Genomic DNA, 21,844 nt, shown 5'->3' on the forward strand with positions numbered 1-21,844 from the left:
GCACATGTCTAGTTCACATATATTTTAAAATCAATACCAAAAATGTAATATATTGCAGTCTACCATTCCTTATACGTGGTATCTGCATTTGTTTTCTTTTTTCCTCTCTTTTCCCCTCTGTTTTCACCTGGTGATCTGGCCAGTAATACCCCTCCTGTATTAGAGCGTCCCCACTTTGGATGAAGGAGCACATGGGGTACAACAGACAGCAGCATTGTTATTCTAGAGGGAGGGTAGTGTAATGCCCTGTACACACAGTTGCACATTGTTCGGACATTCCGACAACAAATTGCATGCATTTTTTCCGATGAATGTTGGCTCAAACTTGTCTTGCATACACATGGTCACACAAAGTTGGTCGGAAATTCCGAACGTCAAGAACGCGGTGACGTACAACACGTACGACGAGCCGAGAAAAATGAAATTCAATAGCCAATGCTGCTCTTCTGCTTGATTCCGAGCATGCGTGGCACGTTGTGTGTCTGAATTGTGTACACACGATCGGAATTCCCGACAACGGATTTTGTTGATGGAAAATTTTATATCAAGCTCTCAAACTTTGTGTGTCGGAAATTCCTATGGAAAATGTGTGATGGAGCCTACACGCGGTCGAAATTTCCGACAACAAGGTCCTATCACACATTTTCCATCGGAAAATCCTATCGTGTGTATCGTGTGTAGATATGCTAACAAATTGCCCATGCTGCAGTTAGTCAGTTACAGCAATTGATTTTTTTCTTTTGGGATAAAACTTTTAGACAAAGAAAAGCTGACAACACATCCTTACCGCAATCCTACCGCCAGATGCGTCACTTTCTTGGCTCCTTGAACTGCGCAATCCTGATTACTCATCCTCTTACCCCATACAAAACCCTGTGCTCCAAGAACACAACCCAACAACATGTCATTTCTTCTATCCATGCCCTCCTCTTTCTGAATAGACCCTCCAACGAGGGCAAGGCCTGCACAGCCTGGGAAGGGGATATTGACACCTCCCTCTCTCTTGAAAACTGGAGCCACATTTTCACACACATAGACAAAGGTTCTGTTAACGTAACTACACAGGTTATAAACTCATATCTGGATGATACCGGACTCCTTCTCTTCTACAAAAAATGAATCCAGTCCTACCCAAACAATGCTGGAGATGCCATCAAGATGATGCCACGCTGTTGCATATCTGGTGGACATGTCCCCAAATTCAACCCTTCTGGACAGGAATACACACTGTAATCTCACAAGTAACGACATACACCTTGGCCTACTCACCAGCGCAGTTTCTCCTTCACCACACGTCTCTCTCACACAGAACCTATAACAAAAATCACTCGCCATGCACATGGTGAATGCAGCAAAATTGTGTTTTCCGATTCCATGGGACACGACTCACACTCCATCACTTTCAGTCCAGAAAAATTGCGAATATGGAAGAACTCAATAACTTGGCAAATGATTCCCCATCCAAATTCACAGCCACTTGGGCCAATTGGTTTCACTATCGCACCACTGACCAATACAAACGCCTGGTCAACCCTCAGGTTTAACCTGCAAATGGGCGAGCGATATATTTGCCCCATATGCAGCATTCATCTAAGGAGGAGGGAATATCAGAACAGCCCCCACCCACCGGAGAGATCTCTCGACGGACTATCCATCTTCCCTCTTTTATTTTAACAGAACAGAATTTTCCTTTATTGAAACAAAAAGTTGAAGGCATGGTACAAATTTGACAAAGAGTGGACTAAATCAAAAGACAAAGTACAGGCACACATGTTGGGCAGGTAACAGAGTACACATCAAATAAGCAACAACCCATAATAATGTAGGTAAAAACCCCAAAGAAGACTCCACGTCGAGCTTTAGCAAGGGCAATAGCAAGGCATAGCAGCCCCACAGTGCTGAAGTCCGCCTACAGGAAAGAAGTCCTTCCTAAGCCGTCCATGGCTGCTATACCTTATTGAACTTCTTGGGGCAGTTCCTGTTGATGTAAGTCAGTTTATATAGTGGTAAAACAGCATTTATTGATTTTTCCCAGGGACTGGAAGGGGCATTCCACCTTAAAACAATTTCCCTCTTGGCATAAAAGAAAAGAAAATGTACAGCAAGGCTTCTGATCATCATCTTGGATACCCAGAAGAGCTAATTCTGGGGAAACAGGGAGAGTCAGCTGGAAGCGGCCATTAATAAGCTCCACTACCTCCTCCCTGTATTGGGCAATCATCTGGCAGCTCCAAAACATGTGAATATATGTTCCCACACCATTTCAGCATCTAGGGCAGTCCTGCAATCTCTGGGGATACACCCTGCGCAGTCTCTGGGGGGTGTAATAAACTCTGTGTAAGAAGTTAACCTGTATTAACTTCTCTCTAACTTCTCAACAAGCTAGTACTATCTTCTAAACAGTCCTCCCAGTCCTCTCTGTCCAAGTCTGGAAGGTCAGATTCCACTGATCCCAAAGCCTATCCATTTTGGGGGATTCAGCTCTCAGTAAATCCAAGTATAGGGCGGACATTGGTTTCAGCAGCTGATCTTGAGCTAACAACTCCTCAACGGGATCCATGCCTAGCCTTGGTGGGGCCAAGAACTGGGCACAAGCTGCATGGTGTAGTTGTAGGTACCTAAAGTACATCCACCCAGGTAAATGATATTTGTCTTTTAAGAGTATTGAAGGGGAGCAAAATACCCACCGAGAAATTATCTCATAGTACTATAACTCCATATCGGACCCAAACCTGGGGATCAGGGAGAGATCGGAAATGTGGGAGGCTAGGATATCCCCAAAGAGGGCAGAAAGGGGACCATCTATTGGGACTCATAAACCTCCATCTAGCCAAAACCCAAACTTTGGGAGTCGTTCTAGTAGGGTGCGGAAGATCACATACGCTCGATGACCTCTATAAATTCATCTTCCCTCTTTACCATCAACATGTTGTCCATCACTCATCTTCTCCAACCTTTTACATTGATATCTAGTAACCTAAAGCGTCACCATCTCCCTTCCTCCTTTACAAATGTGACCCTAGTTAGAAGGGTTTTATTGGCCATTGTATAAAACCTCCTATTTGCATTTTTTTTCCCTCAACCAACCCTCCTAACCCAACCAAATACATTTTGTGCTTATTCCAGATTGAGCAGCCAATTATTAAGAAACTAAGAAGAAAAAAAAAAAGAAAAGCTGACAAAAGTAAGCACCCCTGTCAGTGGTATTTGGTTTGTCTCAACACTCTGAGCTGATACATTTGTGGGAGAGCGTGTTCTGTTAAAAAGTAACAACCTTTCTGGCTGGATCACCAGGTGAAAATTAAGTAAAGAAAACCTAAAAAAGAAAACCAATGCAGCCACCAAATCCAAGAATTAATAAGCTGCAGTAAAATGTATGTTTGTGGGTTTATTAATGCTTTAATAGCTAACCACTAATATTGTTGCAACCCCAGCACTGATACTTACTGAAAATCTGTACCAAGAGAAGCATGTAGACTATCGTAAGAAAATGCAAGTTTTCTATTTGTTTTAGACTTCATTACAGTTTGATTCAGTGACCCGGATGAGCATGACGTCAGCAATGGCAGAATGGATTGAGAACTCCATTGTGTACACTGTCCTTGGCCAGTGACTCTTAAAGAATTGAAGCTGTAGGGTAGGCATGTAAGGGGGTTCACAATTGTCTCTGTGTTGGCGCCAAATGGCTAGAACCCCCGTCCTGCTTCTTCTTGGAGAAAGGAGACAGATCGCTGCTCCAGGTGAGTATAAAAATCCACCAAAAAGGGAGGGCTGGGTGCTAGCTCCGGCTCGGAACCGTGAACATGTAGACCAAGTGAGAAAAATTAGCTGCACACCAACATCCGTCCAACAGGTTTAATGAAAGACAGCCACCAGGACTAAAACAACGGGCCAAGGGGTGACAACGTTTTACACATACATTGTGCTTCTGTTTTGTTTTCTTTCAATGTATGAGTGAAACGTTGTCACCCCTTGGCCCGTTGTTTTTGTCCTGGTGGCTGTCTTTCAATAAACCTGTTGGACGGATGTTGGTGTGCAGCTAATTTTTCTCACCTGCTTCCTCTTGGATAGAATGGTAACAAGTTACTGGTAGATAGAAGCCTTTACCATATTGTGCCCAACTCCTGGCCATAGGCCTGCTCATTGCATCCCCTGTCTTGAGCCTTCATATTCCTAAAGAAAGTAATGTCCACACAAGAGGTATATTTTCTGCACCTAATATCATATTCTGACAGAACATTTCTGCTCACATTGCCATACACAAGAGCAAACCTTCTGTAGCAGTCACTCAGGCACAAAACAGCAGCCCATACTTATTAAGCCATTACTTATTAAACCATTACTATCCTTGGGAGAACCACAGTGATGGGACCAAATTCCATGTACACTAGATTCCACAGCATTCTGCTTCTTTCAAACTGAGATTTACAATGTGCTTTTCTGTGGTAAACCAAACAGAGTCTCTCTCTCGCTCTCTCTATGTCATACTCCATAGCTCTGTCAAGCCAGGCATGCTCCCCGATGTTACTCTCTCACTCCCATGTGTATTAGTACTCACATCAGAAAAGACTAGCCTGTCCTAAAATGCACTTTGCATCCCGTTCGCAGTCCACAGTCAGTCAGACAATAATGAGAACCAGGGAGACGACAGCTGGTTCTTCTGGGTGTTAAACCACCTCACCTGGGTTTCGGCCCTGTTAAAGGCCCTTGACAGTAGCTGACTACATCTACATGGCTGTGGGGTGTTTGGCTTCCATGCCCCATCTCACAGGGCTCCTCCCACTCTGGCATTTATATGGGTGCTAACTAAACCCATTACATCACTACAGGAGGGTTTTGTCTAAAAGGAGACGACCTAACACCCACTTCTTACATTTCCCTATTATCAAACAATATTGTTAAAGAGCCAGCTAGTGGCAGACTAGCTAATTGCACCTGCTTACACTCATGAGGCCCTGGCAATTATCATTTGCAGAAGGAGAGGTAAGCAATGTTAGCCTAAGTATGTCCCCCAGCACAGATTTCTATGCGTGTTATGTCAGTTGATTATGTCAGTGTTATGCCAGTTTATTGGACATGTGATCAGCAGTGCCTGGTTTTCTCCACACATACCGCTTAGAATTAAGGCCAAAAAGTTCTAAATTGGTCTCATCAGACCAAAGAATCTTATTTCTCACCATCTTGAAGTCCTTCAGGTGTTTTTTAGCAAACTCCATGCGGGCTTTCATATACACTGAGGAGAGGCTTCTGTCGGGCCACTCTGCCACAGAGCCCCGACTGGTGGAGGGCTGCAGTGATGGTTGACTTTCTACAACTTTCTCCCATCTCCCGACTGCATCTCTGGAGCTCAGCCACAGTGATCTTTGGGTTCTTCTTTACCTCTCTCACCAAGACTCTTCTCCCCCGATAGCTCAGTTTGGCCGGACGGCCAGCTCTAGGAAGGGTTCTGGTTGTCCCAAACGTCTTCCATTTAAGGATTATAGAGGCCACTGTGCTCTTAGGAACCTTAAGTGCAGCAGAAATTTTTTTTGTAACCTTGGCCAGATCTGTGCCTTGCCACAATTCTGTCTCTGAGCTCTTCAGGCAGTTCCTTTGACCTCATGATTCTCATTTGCTCTGACATGCACTGTGAGCTGTAAGGTCTCATATAGACAGGTGTGTGGCTTTCCTAATCAAGTTCAATCAGCTGGACTCAAATGAAGGTGTAGAACCAAGGATGATCAAGGATGATCAGTAGAAATGGACAGCACCTGAGTTAAATATATGAGTGTCACAGCAAAGGGTCTGAATACTTAGGACCATGTGATATTTCAGTTTTTCTTTTTTAATAAATCTGCAAAAATGTCAACAATTCTGTGTTTTTATGTCAATATGGGGTGCTGTGCGTACATTAATGAGGAAAAAAATGAACTTAAATGATTTTAGCAAATGGCTGCAATATAACAAAGAGTGAAAAATAATTTTAGCACTAATCACTGTATTATTCTCACTGGTCCCCAAAAAGTGTCAAAAGTGTCCATTAGGTGTTCGATTTGTCCGCTGCAATATCGCAGTCACTGATCGCCGCCATTACTAGGAAAGAAAGAAAGAAAGAAAGAGAAAGAAAGAAAGAAAGAAGGAAAGAAAGGAAAGAAAGAAAGAAAGAAAGAAAGAAAGAAAGAAAGAAAGAAAGAAAGAAAGAAAGAAAGAAAGAAAGAAAGAAAGAAAGAAAGATATCCTATAGTTTGTAGACGCTATAACTTTTGCCCAAACCAATCAATATCAATAACAATCTTATTGGGATTTGTTTTTTTTTACCAAAAATATGCAGCAGAATACATAATAGCCTAAATGATGAAGAAATTTGATTTTTTACATTTTTTTTTATTGGATGTGTTTTATAGCAGAAAGTAAAAATATTGTTTTTTTTGAAGTTGTTAACATTTTCATAATTTCTAAGAATACAATATACAGTATGTTTCAGTCAAATTTTCTTACATTTTGATTGCAAAATATTAATATTTTATACCGATTCTCCAAAATTCACCACTGTGGGTGATTGATAACCAGCCTAAACTTTGAGCACATCACAGCAAAAAATAAGGGGTATTCTAATATGCTCTAACCCAAATAATTTTTTTATTTTTTTTCTGTTTCTAGAAATGTGTTTTGTTATCGGACATGTGAAGCTAAGAAAAGAACAAGATACTTTACATTAACATTCACAGTGACGTTTCCCCACTATGATGATGTCTGCTACTTGGCTTATCATTACCCCTACACCTACTCAGCACTTATGGTAAGTTCAGGTGGCTGTGGTGGCATGAATGCAGGGCAGGACTTAGGGTGGAGGGGCCCCTGGGCTTGAGTCACTTTCGAGCCCTACCTTCTATACATTACTTTAAATAGAACAAAATGATACATACACAAGCTATGTATTAGAGCTACACAATTCAGGATAAACTGAGAATAAAAATAGAGATCACGATTCTGAACAAACAACTAAACAAAATTACATAATTTATGTAGCTGACAGGTGGCACTGATGTCAGATGGCACTGATACGTGGCACTGATGACATGTGACACTGAGGACAGATGGCACTAATATGTGGCACTAATACGTGGCACTGATGACACGTGACACTGATAACAGATGGCACGTGACACTGACAGGTGGCACTGATAACAGATGGCACTGATAGGTGGCACTGATGACACGTGACACTGCTGACACGTGACACTGCTGACACGTGACACTGATGACAGATGGCACTAATAGGTGGCACTGATGACACGTGACACTGATGTGGCACTGATGACAGATGGCACCAACAGATGACACTAATAGGTGGCACTGATGACACGTGACACTGATGATGACAGTTGGCACTTATACGTGGCAGTGGCACTGATGACAGATGGCACTTATATGTGGCACTGGGGACACATGGCACTGGGGACAGGTGGCACTGGGGACAGATGGCACTGGGGACAGATGGCACTGACAGGTGGCACTGGGGACAGATGGCACTGACAGGTGGCACTGGGGACAGGTGACACTGACAGATGGCACTGGGGACAGGTGGCACTGACAGATGGCACTGGGGACAGATGGCACTGTGAGCACTTTATTTTCCCCTTTTTTTTTTTTTTAATCACAAGCTGCAGCCGTTTGCTCTCCCTCCTCACACACTGTCTCTGTGTGAGGAGGGAGAGCCAGCGATGAGAGATGATCTCATATGAGATCATCTCTCATTGGACACTCAGATCGAGAGCTAAATGGCCGCTGTGATTGGCCATTTAGCACGATCTGTGATTGGCTGTGTCCAAGGGTCACGGCCAAAACAGAACTTTCCCGATGCGCGCCCGCGGCGGCGCTCACTGGAGAAGTAAACAGGAGGATGTCCAGGGACACCCTCCCAGCAATTGGCATCCGCGCTGTAGCCGTCTTTCGGCTATAGCGCGGACGCCTAGTGTAAAGAAGATACGGACACCGAGACACAGTATTTAAAATGGAAACAGGCGGGGCCTGCGGGGCCCCCTATTGGGCGGGGCCCATGGGCTTGAGCCCAGTCAAGCCCTATGGAAAGTCCGGCCCTGCATGAATGCATTGCAGAAGAAATTCCTAATGTGATTGCATATACATTTTATAATCTCTAACCTCGTTAGGGGATGTTAATGCGATTCAAAAATAACTCAAACACAAGCCAATATCAACTGCCTGAAACAACCTGAAAGTAGAACTCCAGGTGAAGGTAGATAAACGCTCAGGAAACCTTTCCTAAAACATGGAGACTGTCATTGATGACCTTCCCACATCTGGCTCAAATATGCTCATTCCCTTAAAGGATCACTTTTTAGAAAAAAATAATAAATGCATATTTTTTTGCAGGTAAAAAATTTGCATTTTTTTTTTTTTAGCCTGTAAGGCATTAGTAGATCGGTAATGCCAGGTAATGAAGGTCTCCTGCAGATCTGTCAGTTTATCTGTGTGCCTGTACAACCCGTACGAGCAAACAGATACAATCTGACAGGAAGACTCAATTACAGTGCCTTGAAAAAGTATTTATACTCCTTGAAATGTTCGGCATTTTGTCATATTACAACCAAAAACATAAATGTATTTTATTGGGATTGTATGTGATAGACCAACACAAAGTGGCACATAATTGTGGAGTGGAAGGAAAATGATAAATGGTTTTCAATTTTTTTTACAAATAAATATGTAAGTAGTGTGGCGTGCATTTGTATTCAGCCTCCCTGAGTCAATTCTTTGTCTGGACTTTGACTGGGCCAGTCTAAAACATGAATATGCTTTGATCTAAACCATTCCATTGTAGCTCTGGCTGTATATTTAGGGTCGTTGTCCGCATTTTGCTTTTAGGCCAAAAAGTTCAATTTTGGTCTCATCTGACCAGAGCACCTTCTTCCACATGTTTGCTGTGTCCTCCACATGGCTTCTCACAAACTCCAAGCGGGAGTTGTCCTGTGAACAGATTCTCCCACCTGAGCTGTGGATCTCTTCAGCTCCTCCAGAGTTACCATGGACCTCTTGGCTGCTTCTCTGATTAATGCTCTCCTTGCCCGGCCTGTCGGTTTAGGTGGATGGCCATGTCTTGCTAGGTTTACAGTTGTGCCATACTCTTTCCATTTCAAGTGATGAATTGAACAGTGCTCCTTGAGATGTTCAAATCTTGGGATATTTGGTTATAACCTGGCCCTCTGATCCCTCCTGTATTGAATAGTATTGTAATTGTACTGTCTTCCCCGATGTTATAAAGCGCTGCACAAACTGTTGGCGCTATATAAATCCTGTATAATAATAATAATAATACCCTAACCCTGCTTTTAACTTCTCCACAACTTTATCCCTGAGCTGTCTGGTGTGTTCCTTGGCCTTCATGATGCTGTTTGTTCACTGAGGTTCTCTAACAAGCCTCTGAGGGCTTCACAGAACAGCTGTATTTATACTGAGATTAAATTAAACACAGGTGGACTCTATTTACTAATTAGGTGACTTCTGAAGACAATTGAATCTACTAGATCTTAGTTAGGTGTATCAGAGTAAAGGGGCTAAATACAAATGTACGCTACACTTTTCAGATATTTATTTGTAAATTATTTTGAAAACCATTTAGTTTTTTATCTTTTGGAAAGGAAAGGATATTTTCCTTTCACTTCACAATTATGTGCCACTTTGTGTTGGTCTCTCACATACAGTATCTCACAAAAGTGAGATACACATTTTTGTAAATATTTTATTATATCTTTTCATGTCACAACACTGAAGAAATGACACTTTGCTACAATGTAAAGTAGTGAGTGTACAGCTTGTATAACAGTGTAAATTTGCTGTCCCCTCAAAATAACTCAACACACAGCCATTAATGTCTAAACCGCTGGCAACAAAACTGAGTACACCCCTAAGTGAAAATGTCCAAATTGGGCACAATTGGCCATTTTCCCTCCCCGGTGTCATGTGACTCGTTAGTGTTACAAGGTCTCAGGTGTGAATGGGGAGCAGGTGTGTTAAATTTGGTGTTATCACTCTCACTCTTTCATACTGGTCACTAGAAGTTCAACATGGCACCTCGTGGCAAAGAACTCTCTGAACTCTCTGCTATACATATAGATGACCTAGGCTATAAGAAGATTGCCAAGACCCTGAAACTGAGATGCAGCATGGTGGCCAAGACCATACAGCAGTTTAACAGGACAAGTTCCACTCAGAACAGGTCAACCAAAGAAGTTTAAATGCACCTTGTCAGCGTCATATACAGAGGTTGTCTTTGGGAAATAGACATATGAGTGCTGCCAGCATTGCTGCAGGGATTGAAGGGGTGGGGGGTCAGCCTGTCAGTGCTCAGACCATACGCCGCACACTGCATCAAATTGGTCCACATGGCTGTCGTCCCAATAGGAAGCCTCTTCTAAAGATGATGCACAAGTAAACCTGCAAACAGTTTGCTGAGACTAAGGACATGGATTACTGGAACCATGTCCTGTGGTCTGATGAGACCAAGATAAACCTATTTGGTACAGATGGTGTCAAGCGTGTGTGGTGGGAACCAGGTGAGAAGTACAAAGACAAGTGTGTCTTGCCTACAGTCAAGCATGGTGCTGGGAGTGTCATGGTCTGGGGCTGCATGAGTACTGCCAGTACTGGGGAGCTACAGTTCATTGAGGGAACCATGAATGCCAACATGTACTGTGACATACTGAAGCAGAGCATGATCCCCTCCCTTCGGATGCAGTATTCCAACATGATAACGACCCCAAATACGCCTCCAAGAGGACCACTGCCTTGCGTATAAAGCTGAGGGTAAAGGTGATGGACTGGCCAAGCATTTATCCAGACCTAAACCCTATTGAGCATCTGTGGGACATCCTCAAATGGAAGGTGGAGAAGCGCAAGGTCGCTAACATCCACAAACTTTGTGATGTCATCATGGAGGAGTGGAAGAGGACTCCAGTGGCAAACTGTGAAGCTCTGGTGAACTCCATGCCCAAGAGGGTTAAGGCAGTGCTGGAAAATAATGATGGCCACACAAAATATTGAGACTTTGGGCCCAATTTGGAAATTTTCACTTAGGGGTGTACTCACTTTTGTTGCCAGCGGTTTAGACATTAATGGCTGTGTGTTGAGTTATTTTGAGGGGACAGTAAATTTACACTGTTATACAAGCTGTACACTCACTACTTTACATTGAAGCAAAGTCGAAAATCTGACGGACTTTAGATTTGAAACATGCTTCAAATCTTTCTGACGGACTCGAGTCCGGTCGAAAAATCCGCTCGTCTGTATGCTAGTCCGACGGACGAAAACCCACGCTAGGGCAGCTATTGGCTACTGGCTATCAACTTCCTTATTTTAGTCCGGTCGTACGTCATCACGTACGAATCAGTCGGACTTTGATGTGATCGTATGTAGGCAAGTCCGTGTGTTAAAAAGCCCGTCGGAAGTCCGTGAAAAGTCGGACTTTTGTTGCCAAAAAGTCTGCTCGTGTGTACGCGGCCTTACAAAGAAATTAAAGGTCTATCATTTTTATCGTAGGTGTACTTTAAATGATGGAGACAGAATATCAACCAAAAATCCAAAAACAACACATGATACAAATGTTATAAATTAAGTTGCAGTTCAGTGAGTAAAATAAGTATTTGATCCCCTACCAACCAACAATAATTCTGGCTCCCAAAGACTGGCTGCAGTATGTGCTCTTGTGGTACACAGATTAGTCCTGTCAGTTTAAGAAGGTGCTCCTAACGACAACTCGTTATGTGTATAAAAGACACCTGTCCACAGAATCTCTTTCCTCCATTCAAACCTCACTATCATCGGCAAGAACAAAGTGTTGTCAAAGGGCATCAGGGACAAGACTGTAGACCTGCACAAGGCTGGGATGGGCTACAAGACCATCAGCAAGAAGGTTGGTGAGAAGGAGACAACAGTTGGAGCGATTATTCGCAAATGGAAGAAATACAATATAACCATCAATCGCCCTCGGTCTGGAGCTCCATGCAAGATTTGGCCTCATGGGGTAAGGATGATCATGAGAAAAGTGAGGGATCAGCCCAGAACTACAGGGGAGGAGCTTGTGAATGATCTCAAGGCAGTTGGCACGACAGTCACCAAACAAACCATTGGTAACACAATATACACCGCCAGGAATTGAAATCCTGCAGCACCCACAGGGTCCCTCTCCTCAAGAAGACGCATGTACAGGCCCATCTGAAGTTTGCCAATGAACATCTAAATGATTCAGAGAAGGATTGGGAGAAAGTACTGTAGTCAGATGAGACCAAAATTTAGCTCTTTGGCATTATCCTGACTCGCTGTGTTTGGAGGAAGAAAACTGCTGACTATGACCCTAAGAACATCCCTACAGTCCAGCACGGAGGTGGAAACATGATGCTTTGGGGCTGTTTCTCTACTAAAGCTACAGGCTGACTTTGCTGCATTGTGGGGCCAGTGGATGGGGCTGTCTATTGTAAATTCTTGGATGAGAACCTTCTTCCCTCAGCCAGAACACTGAAGATGGGACGTAGATGGGTCTTCCAGCATGACAATGACCCAAAACATACCGCCAAGGCAACAAAGGAGTGGCTCAAGAAGAAGCACATAAAGGTCATGGAGTGGTTAGCCAGTTTTGCTTGAGGACCAAATACTTATTTTACTCACTGAACTGCAACTTTATTTATAACATTTGTATCATGTGTTTTTTTCTGTATTTTTGGTTGATATTCTGTCTCTATAACTTAAAATTAAAGTAGCGGCGCACTAATAAGCAAAGTTTTTTGTTAATTATATAAAATAGTGACAAATATATTGTGATTCAAATTTTGCTGCAGCTGTCACTAGTGTGCTCCCACAAAAAAACAATAAAAATATATAAGTGTGACAGCGCTGCAATACTAATATAACAGGATACAACTTTCCAGTGATAGTACCAATAAAGAATATGAAAAAATAATGATGCAAAAAAGTCCCAAAAAAAACCCAGTATGGGAACTAAAAGTGGGATAGAGCTAAAATGATAATACTACAATAATAAATAATATATCAAAATACAAAAGTACAAACTTTCCAGTGATAATGCAATAGGTGAAAAAAAAATTAATGCAAAAAAAGTCCAATAATCAATAATGAGAAATCCTCCACAGTGATGGTTCTTCTAAGTTCTTCTAACTTTATCCTGAGTGCTCCCACCACCACATGCAATTGCTGCTCACCTCCTTTATGCGACCCCTAGGGGACAAACACGCCTTTGCACTTAGTGCCAATATGCCTTTAAAGGAATCTTCTATGGTCTTAAATCAAACGACACCATCAATGGCTGACATAGATCTCATCCACTGTACTCCTTTCACGTTTTTATGACCAGCATTGCATATGAAAAAAAACAACAAGAAAGAGAATAAAAATTATAGACCCTTCATTTCTTCGTAAGTGGGCAAAATCTGCAGGGGGTCAAATGATTATTTTCCCCACTGTATATCTATATTGATATACAGTCTATCTGTCTATCTGTCTATCTATCTATCTATCTATCTATCTATCTATCTATCTATCTATCTATCTATCTATCTATCTATCTATCTATCTATCTATCTATCTATCTATCTATCGGCGTATAATACGCACAGGCGTATAACACACACATTCATTTTAAGAGAGAAGTTTCTGGAAAGAAACTTACATTTTAAATAAGGAGCTTTGAAGCAAAATAAGGGTTAGTGCCCATCTGCAGCCTCACAAGTGCCATCAATGCAGCCTCATCAGTCCACATCAATGCAGCTTCACAAGTACCATCAATGCAGCAGCCTCACCATTGCCATCAATGCAACAGCCTCACCATTGCTATCAATGCAGCACCCTCTCCACTGCCTTCAATGCAGCAGCCTCAACATTGTCATCAGTGCAGCCTGATCGATGTCCATCTGCAGCCTAGAGGACAGGGAGGGGGGCGGGACAAGCGCCCACAGATTACATACAGTAAGAATCTCCTATGATAGACAGAACAGTGGTCCAATGGCAGCCCAGGAGACGGGACTTCCTATTACAGAGGCCGCCAAGTAAACAGGAGATTCTCACTGTATGTAATCTGACGGCGCTCATCCCGCCGCCTCCGAGGCAGCTAAAATTGAAGTATCGGCGTATAACACGCACACGCTTTTTGCACCCAATTTTCAGGGTGAAAAAGTGCGTGCTATATGCCAATAAGTATTTATTGTGTGTATATATATATATATATATATATATATATATATAAATAAATATCGATATATCTATATATAGATATATATATATATATATATATATACTGTGTATACAAATGTTTTGCCTTCCATTTCTATTTTAAACTGAATGGGTTGTTTTGCCATGTAAGCGTTCACATAAACTTTAAGCTGGGGCTGGATAAACGTTACATATTTCTGGATCGTACAGCTTACTTAGTGCTTGGGGCAAGATGTGGATAACCTGTCTCACTTCAGCCTCATCATCCATGATGCTTAGACAAGGAGGTGACCTGAATAAGACATAGGCTGACACAGATTTCTTTTCTTAGATATCATGTGTTATACTAAAACTGCACAAATCAATATGTCAGGATACATCTGTTTCTTGGCTACCAGCAGGAGGATGAGAATAGTTTGCTTGTCATTGCTGAAAGCCCTGGAATGTGTGCTGTAGATTGATCCTACGGACACCAAACTGATATCTTATGTTAAGTGCTCAGTAACAGGACTGTCCTGCTTCAGATTTCATTTATATTTGGCTTATCTGCTCACAGACTATCGGCCTTATCCAACAGAAATGCTTCATTAGCTATTTAAAATTCTTAAAGTGCTATTAAAGCCTGTTTTTTTTTTTTTTTTTTTTTTTTTAATGAAAATAAAAATAATAAAAATGAGGTTATACTTACATGCCCTGTGCAATGGTATTGCTCAGAATGGTCCTTTACCACTTTTTCTGGAGTCCATCCAGTCCCCTTATTGTTCCTGCGGGTGCCCCATAGCAATTCTTGTGCTATGGGGACACCTGCGCGAGAGCGCCACCGAACCGAGCTGTGTGCGTCCATAGACATACACAGTGCCGTTCTGCCACACCCCTGCTCCCTCTCCACAGGATTTGACTGACACCAACAGAAGCCCTATAGCTCCTACTGCTGCCTGTGTCTCCTGTGAGAGCTGAAAGTGAAGGGAGAAGAGGTGCAACCAGAACAGCGCTGGATCGCTGACAGGACTCAGGTAAGTGTTTGGGGTTTGGGGTGGAGGGTAGGAGTAAACAGTTAGTGCAGAGGTTTTTTTTTTTTTTTTTACCTTAATGCAGGGAATATATTAAGGTATAAAACTGTTAGTGTCACTTTAATAAAAGGTGACAGGTGCTAAACAGAGTCTCATTAGAATGTCTTGAAAAAGTATTCATACCCCTTGAAATTTTCCACAATTTGTCATGTTACAACCAAAAACATAAATGTATTTTATTGGGATTTTTTATGAGAGACCAACACAAAGTGGCACATAATTGTGAAGTGGAAGGAAAATGATAAATGATTTTCAACATTTTTTACAAATATGTGAAAAGTGTGGCGTGCATTTGTATTCAGCCCCTCTGAGTCAATACTTTGTAGATTAACTGCAATTACAGCTGCAAGTCTTTTTGGGTATGTCTCCGGCTTTGCTCTAGAGAGGGAAATTTTTGCCCATTCTCCTTTACAAAATAGCTCAAGCTCTGTTAGATTAGAGAGCATCTGTGAACAGCAATTTTCAAGTCTTTCCACAGATTCTCATTTGGATTTAGGTCTGGACTTTGACTGGTCCATTCTAACACATGAATATGCTTTGATCTGAACCATTCCATTGTAGCTCTGGCTGTATGTTTAGGGACGTTGTCCTGCTGGAAGGTGAACCTCCACCCCAGTATCAAGTCTTATGCAGATTCTAACAGATTTTCTTCTAAGATTGCCCTGTATTTGCCTCCATCTATCTTCCCATCAACTCTGATTAACATCCCTGTCCCTGCTGAAGAAAAGCATCCCCACAACATGATGCTGCCACCACCATGTTTCACGGTGGGGATGGTGTGTTCAGGGTGATGTACAGTGTTAGTTTTCCACCACACATAGCGTTTTGCTTTTAGGACAAAATGTTAAATTTTGGTCTTATCTGCCCAGAGCACCTTCTTCCACATATTTGCTGTGTCCCCCACATGGTTTCTCGCAAGCCGGACTTCTTATGGCTTTCTTTAAACAATGGCTTTCTTCTTGCCACTCTTCCATTAAGGCCAGATTTGTGGAGTGCACCACTAATAGTTGTCCTGTGGACAGATTCTCCCATCTGAGCTGTGGGAGTAGAGTGACAGAGAGATCAACTTATTGTGTGATTCTTCACCTTCACTCTCCTGTCAAAGGCTGGCAGAAGTACAAGACCTGTTATGCCCTGTACACACGATAGGATTTTCCGCCGTAAAATGTTCGATGGAAGCTTGTTGTCGGAAATTCCGTGTAGGCTCCATAGGACATTTTCCTATCGGAATTTCCAACACACAAAATTTGAAATCTGGATCTCAACTTTTCTGACAAAAAAAAATTGTTGTCGGAAATTCCAATCGTGTGTACACAATTCCGACGCACAAAGTTCCACACATGCTCAGAATCAAGCAGAAGAGCTGCACTGGCTATTGAACTTCATTTTTCTCTGCTCGTCATACGTGTTCAACATCACCGCGTTCTTGACATTCGGAATTTCCAACAAGATTTGTGTGACCGTGTGTATGCAAGACAAGTTTAAGCCAACATCCGTTGGAAAAAATCCATGGACTTTGTTGTCGGAAAATCCTATCGTGTGTACAGGGCATAAGTGTTAGTTAGTGTATGGGTTATACACATTGAATGCATTGAGATGATAGCAATAACGTTCTTCCAACTTAGAAAGCGATCCACTGCACATATAATCCAAAAAGATCCTTCTCCCAATAGACCAAATGGCAAACTATAAGAGCCCTTCCTCTCAGCCGGATATTAAGCCAGGTGTATTCCAATACACAGGTAATAACTCGATAATCAAATACATGCAGGGAGTAGAAAAAAGAATGCTCATTGCGCAAGCATCCAGTCGAAGAATATTTATTGTGCAAAGAGAATGATAAAATATACTCACATTTAAAAGAAGTTGTATAAGCGAAATGAAGCGACCAGCGCTTCTAACCAACAAGATGGCTGCCACAACTCCATCCATCTCCTTCCTTTGTCACACGTCCCGTGATTCCGCCCAACGTTTCGTCATCAATATGCGCCTTCAGGGGCGTGCCTGAAGGCGCATGTTGATGACGAAACGTTGGGTGGAATCACAGGACATGTGACGAAGGACATGGATGGATGGAGTTGTTGGTGAATGGAGTTGCGGCGGCCATCTTGTTGGTTAGAAGCGCTGGTCGATTCATTTCGCTTATACAACTTCTTTTAAATGTGAGTTTATTTTATCATTCTCTTTGCACAATAAATATTCTTGGACTGGATGCTTGCGCAATGAGCGCTCTTTTTTCTACTCCCTGCGTGTATTTGATTATCGAGTTATTACCTGTGTATTGGAATACACCTGACTTAATATCCGGCTGAGAGGAAGGGCTCTTATAGTTTGCCATTTGGTCTATTGGGAGAAGGATCTTTTTGGATTATATGTGCAGTGGATCGTTCTCTAAGTTGGAAGGATCGTTATTGCTATCATCTCAATGCATTCAATGTGTATAACCCATACACTGATTGTAAGGGTTAGTTATAGTGGGTAAAGGTGATGGGCTCTATACCATTCCTCTCTAATGCCCCGTACACACGGTCGGACTTTGTTCGTACATTCCGACAACAAAATCCTAGGATTTTTTCCGACGGATGTTGGCTCAAACTTGTCTTGCATACACACGGTCACACAAAGTTGTCGGAAAATCCGATCGTTCTAAATGCGGTGACGTAAAACACGTACGTCGGGACTATAAATGGGGCAGTGGCCAATAGCTTTCATCACTTTATTTATTCTGAGCATGCAGTACTTTGTCCGTCGGATTTGTGTACGCACGATCGGAATTTCCAACAATGGATTTTGTTGTCGGAAAATTTTATATCTTGCTCTCAAACTTTGTGGGTCGGAAAATCCGATGGAAAATGTGTGATGGAGCCCACACATGATCGGAATTTCCGACAACAAGGTCCTATCACACATTTTCCGTCGGAAAATCCGACCGTGTGTACGGGGCATTAGAAGTTTCTCCCACGGTGGATTCTGTCCGTTAGATATTTCTCTCCATGGTGGACATTGTTCTGATTGTTTTCAGTTCTTTTATACAAAGATGAACCTATAATTATGAACTTTATATCTGTTTATCATTTAATGTTTTGAGTGCTACACCTTTTACCTATACTACGCCTATTGTGTCCAGCAATCTAATGTTAGCAGCTATTTTGTACAGTTTATTATTAATCACAACAAATTCTTTATTTTGTCATAAGTGTTAGTTACCTCAGCAGAGAAAAATCAGGTCCCTTGCCCTACTGGACAGAGCTGTACTGTGTGGCAGAGCTGTGTAAATATCAGAACTGGGTGGCCAGAAATATAAATCCTTTTGGCAGCTAAAACAGCTCTCTATATACAGTGGGGACGGAAAGTATTCAGACCCCCTTAAATTTTTCACCCTTTGTTATATTGCAGCCATTTGCTAAAATCATTTAAGTTCATTTTTTCCTCATTAATGTACACACAGCATCCCATATTGACAGAAAAACACAGAATTGTTGACATTTTTGCAGATTTATTAAAAAAGAAAAACTGAAATATCACATGGTCCTAAGTATTCAGACCCTTTGCTGTGACACTCATATATTTAATGCAGGTGCTGTCCATTTCTTCTGATCATCCTTGAGATGGTTCTACACCTTCATTTGAGTCCAGCTGTGTTTGATTATACTGATTGGACTTGATTAGGAAAGCCACACACCTGTCTATATAAGACCTTACAGCTCACAGTGCATGTCAGAGCAAATGAGAATCATGAGGTCAAAGGAACTGCCTGAAGAGCTCAGAGACGGAATTGTGACAAGGCGCAGATCTGGCCAAGGTTACAAAAACATTTCTGCTGCACTTAAGGTTCCTAAGAGCACAGTGGCCTCCATAATCCTTTAATGGAAGGTGTTTGGGATGACCAGAACCCTTCCTAGAGCTGGCTGTCTGGCCAAACAGCTATCGGGCGAGAAGAGCCTTGGTGAGAGAGGTAAAGAAGAACCCAAAAGATCACTGTGACTGAGCTCCAGAGATGCAGTCGGGAGATGGGAGAAAGTTGTAGAAAGTCAACCATCACTGCAGCCCTCCACCAGTCGGGGCTTTATGGCAGAGCGGCCTGACGGAAGCCTCTCCTCAGTGCAAGACACATGAAAGCCCACATGGAGTTTGCTAAAAAAACACCTGAAGGACTCCAAGATGGTGAGAAATAATATTCTGTGGTCTGATGACCGAGATAGAACTTTTTGGCCTTAATTCTAAGCGGTATGTGTGGAGAAAACCAGGCACTGCTCATCACCTGTCCAATACAGTCCCAACAGTGAAGCATGGTGGTGGCAGCATCATGCTGTGGGGGTGTTTTTCAGCTGAAGGGACAGGATGACTGGTTGCAATAGAGGGAAAGATGAATGCGGCCAAGTACAGGGATATCCTGGACGAAAACCTTCTCCAGAGTGCTCAGGACCTCAGACTGGGCAGAAGGTTTACCTTCCAACAAGACAATGACCCCAAGCACACAGCTAAAATAACGAAGGAGTGGCTTCACAACAACTCCGTGACTGTTCTTGAATGGCCCAGCCAGAGCCCTGACTTAAACCCAATTGAGCATCTCTGGAGAGACCTAAAAATGGCTGTCCACCAACGTTTACCATCCAACCTGACAGAACTGGAGAGGATCTGCAAGGAGGAATGATGGAGGATCCCCAAATCCAGGTGTGAAAAACTTGTTGCATCTTTCCCAAAAAGACTCAAGGCTGTATTAGATCAAAAGGGTGCTTCTACTAAATACTGAGAAAAGGGTCTGAATACTTAGGACCATGTGATATTTCAGTTTTTCTTTTTTAATAAATCTGCAAAAATGTCAACAATTCTGTGTTTTTCTGTCAATATGGGGTGCTGTGTGTACATTAATGAGGAAAAAAATGAACTTAAATGATTTTAGCAAATGGCTGCAATATAACAAAGAGTGAAAAATTTAAGGGGGTCTGAATACTTTCCGTCCCCACTGTATGTGTATTTAGCTGCTTGCCTGGAATTCAGCTTTAATTAAAGCCCAACCCACGGCGAAAAAAAAGTTTGCCCTTGTAGTGGGGCTGAGAATTTAATTTGGGTTGTTCTTTGGTGGAAGGTTATGGTAGTAGCAAGAACCATACAGTTAAATTTAGAAAAATAATCATTTTTCTTATTTTGGGCCAGATTTCCTTTGATAATAATAAAAAAAAAAAAACACAGGAGATATCTATTACCATTTACCACCAAATGAAAGTCCAATTTTATCCTGAAAAAAATGCGTTATAATCCACCTGAATGCACAAAGTAGTTGTAATGATATGTACGGTTTTACTAACACATGTCAAAGTTGCAAAATTGTGCTTAAGCATTAAGATTTGTTTTAACCTTAGACACAAAGGGGTAAGTAATGCGACTGATGTTTTCTCTTCTTTAGTCTCACCTACAACTTTTGGAACATAGATATGATCCTCAAAGAGTATACTTCAAGAAACAAACCCTATGTGACACGTTGGGGGGAAACCCTTGCCCCATTGTCACCATCACCGCCATGCCCAAGTCTAGGTCTAAGAACCACAAGGAGGAGTTTTGTAAGTAAAGAACAGCCGCATAAAGCGGAACAACAAAATTAGATCTTAAATATCCTATTACCCAAAACACATGGGAAATATAAGCCAAACACTTGAAAAGATTATTTGAAAGCATTAATTAGCAATTAGTGCAATTTAATAAAATATGGAGTGGTAAATACAGTAAAACTACTGATATGAATTCATTTAGGAAATAATGACATTTACGGGATAATAGCTTAAGGGAGGCTTGTTTTTATTTGTTCTATTCATTAATGCAGTTGAGAAAGTTAACCATTCATATCATTCCCTTGCGTTTAATGTAACAGCAAAATAAAAAGGAATAGTTTAGAGGCATCCCTGATATTTCAGGTTATGGTGGAAGCCAGGGGCTTGAGCCATTCACTGTGTTTTATACATTGCTCTAGGATTCTGGTATGAGTTCCCTGGTCTATCCTCTGCTATAGACAACATCTATGGTGGGGATTTGCTGATCCTACTACATAATCAATAATGTAAAATACATTTAAAAAAATGTTATCCTGTGGCTAGAATGGGACCTCTCATTTAATCCATTATGACTAGGCAGAGTAAGGTAGTCACATGTATGTATATTGCTGCTTGAGTCTCCCAAGTGATATAAAAAACTGGTAGGTCACTCAACCCATGTACATTCATCCTTACCTGAAATATTAGTGGAATTTTACTTTTTTTTTATAAAAGGATATAAAGGTACACAGTGACTTGCAACCCATATCAACGATTTAGAAATTTGATACAGCTGTTTGGTGTAGGTCAGCGGTCTCCAGACTGCGGCCCTAGGGTCATATGTGGCCTTTTACTTGCTCTTATCCATCCGTTATTATTATTATCCGAGTTATTATTCCTCCCACTGACACCAATGATGGGGCACTATTCCTTCTACTGATGTCAACAAAGGGGCACCATTCCTCCCACTAACACCAACAATGAGGCACCATTCCTCCCACTGACACCAACAATGAGGCACCATTCCTT

The 21,844-nt window shown here is 41.9% G+C and overlaps 1 protein-coding gene across 1 annotated transcript in view; it reads left to right on the forward strand.

The window, feature by feature from the left end:
* The window catches only part of AGBL1 (AGBL carboxypeptidase 1), a 1,138,256-nt gene that overhangs the window by 433,465 nt on the left and 682,947 nt on the right, over positions 1 to 21,844 (forward strand). Inside the window, exons 16-17 of the mRNA XM_073623519.1 lie at positions 6,640 to 6,778; positions 20,695 to 20,848. Coding sequence (XP_073479620.1) covers positions 6,640 to 6,778; positions 20,695 to 20,848 — 293 coding nt within the window. The remainder of the gene's footprint in view (positions 1 to 6,639; positions 6,779 to 20,694; positions 20,849 to 21,844) is intronic.

The sequence above is a fragment of the Aquarana catesbeiana genome, linkage group LG03, assembly GCF_042186555.1.
Source record: "Aquarana catesbeiana isolate 2022-GZ linkage group LG03, ASM4218655v1, whole genome shotgun sequence".
NCBI classification, from domain to species: Eukaryota; Metazoa; Chordata; class Amphibia; order Anura; family Ranidae; genus Aquarana; species Aquarana catesbeiana.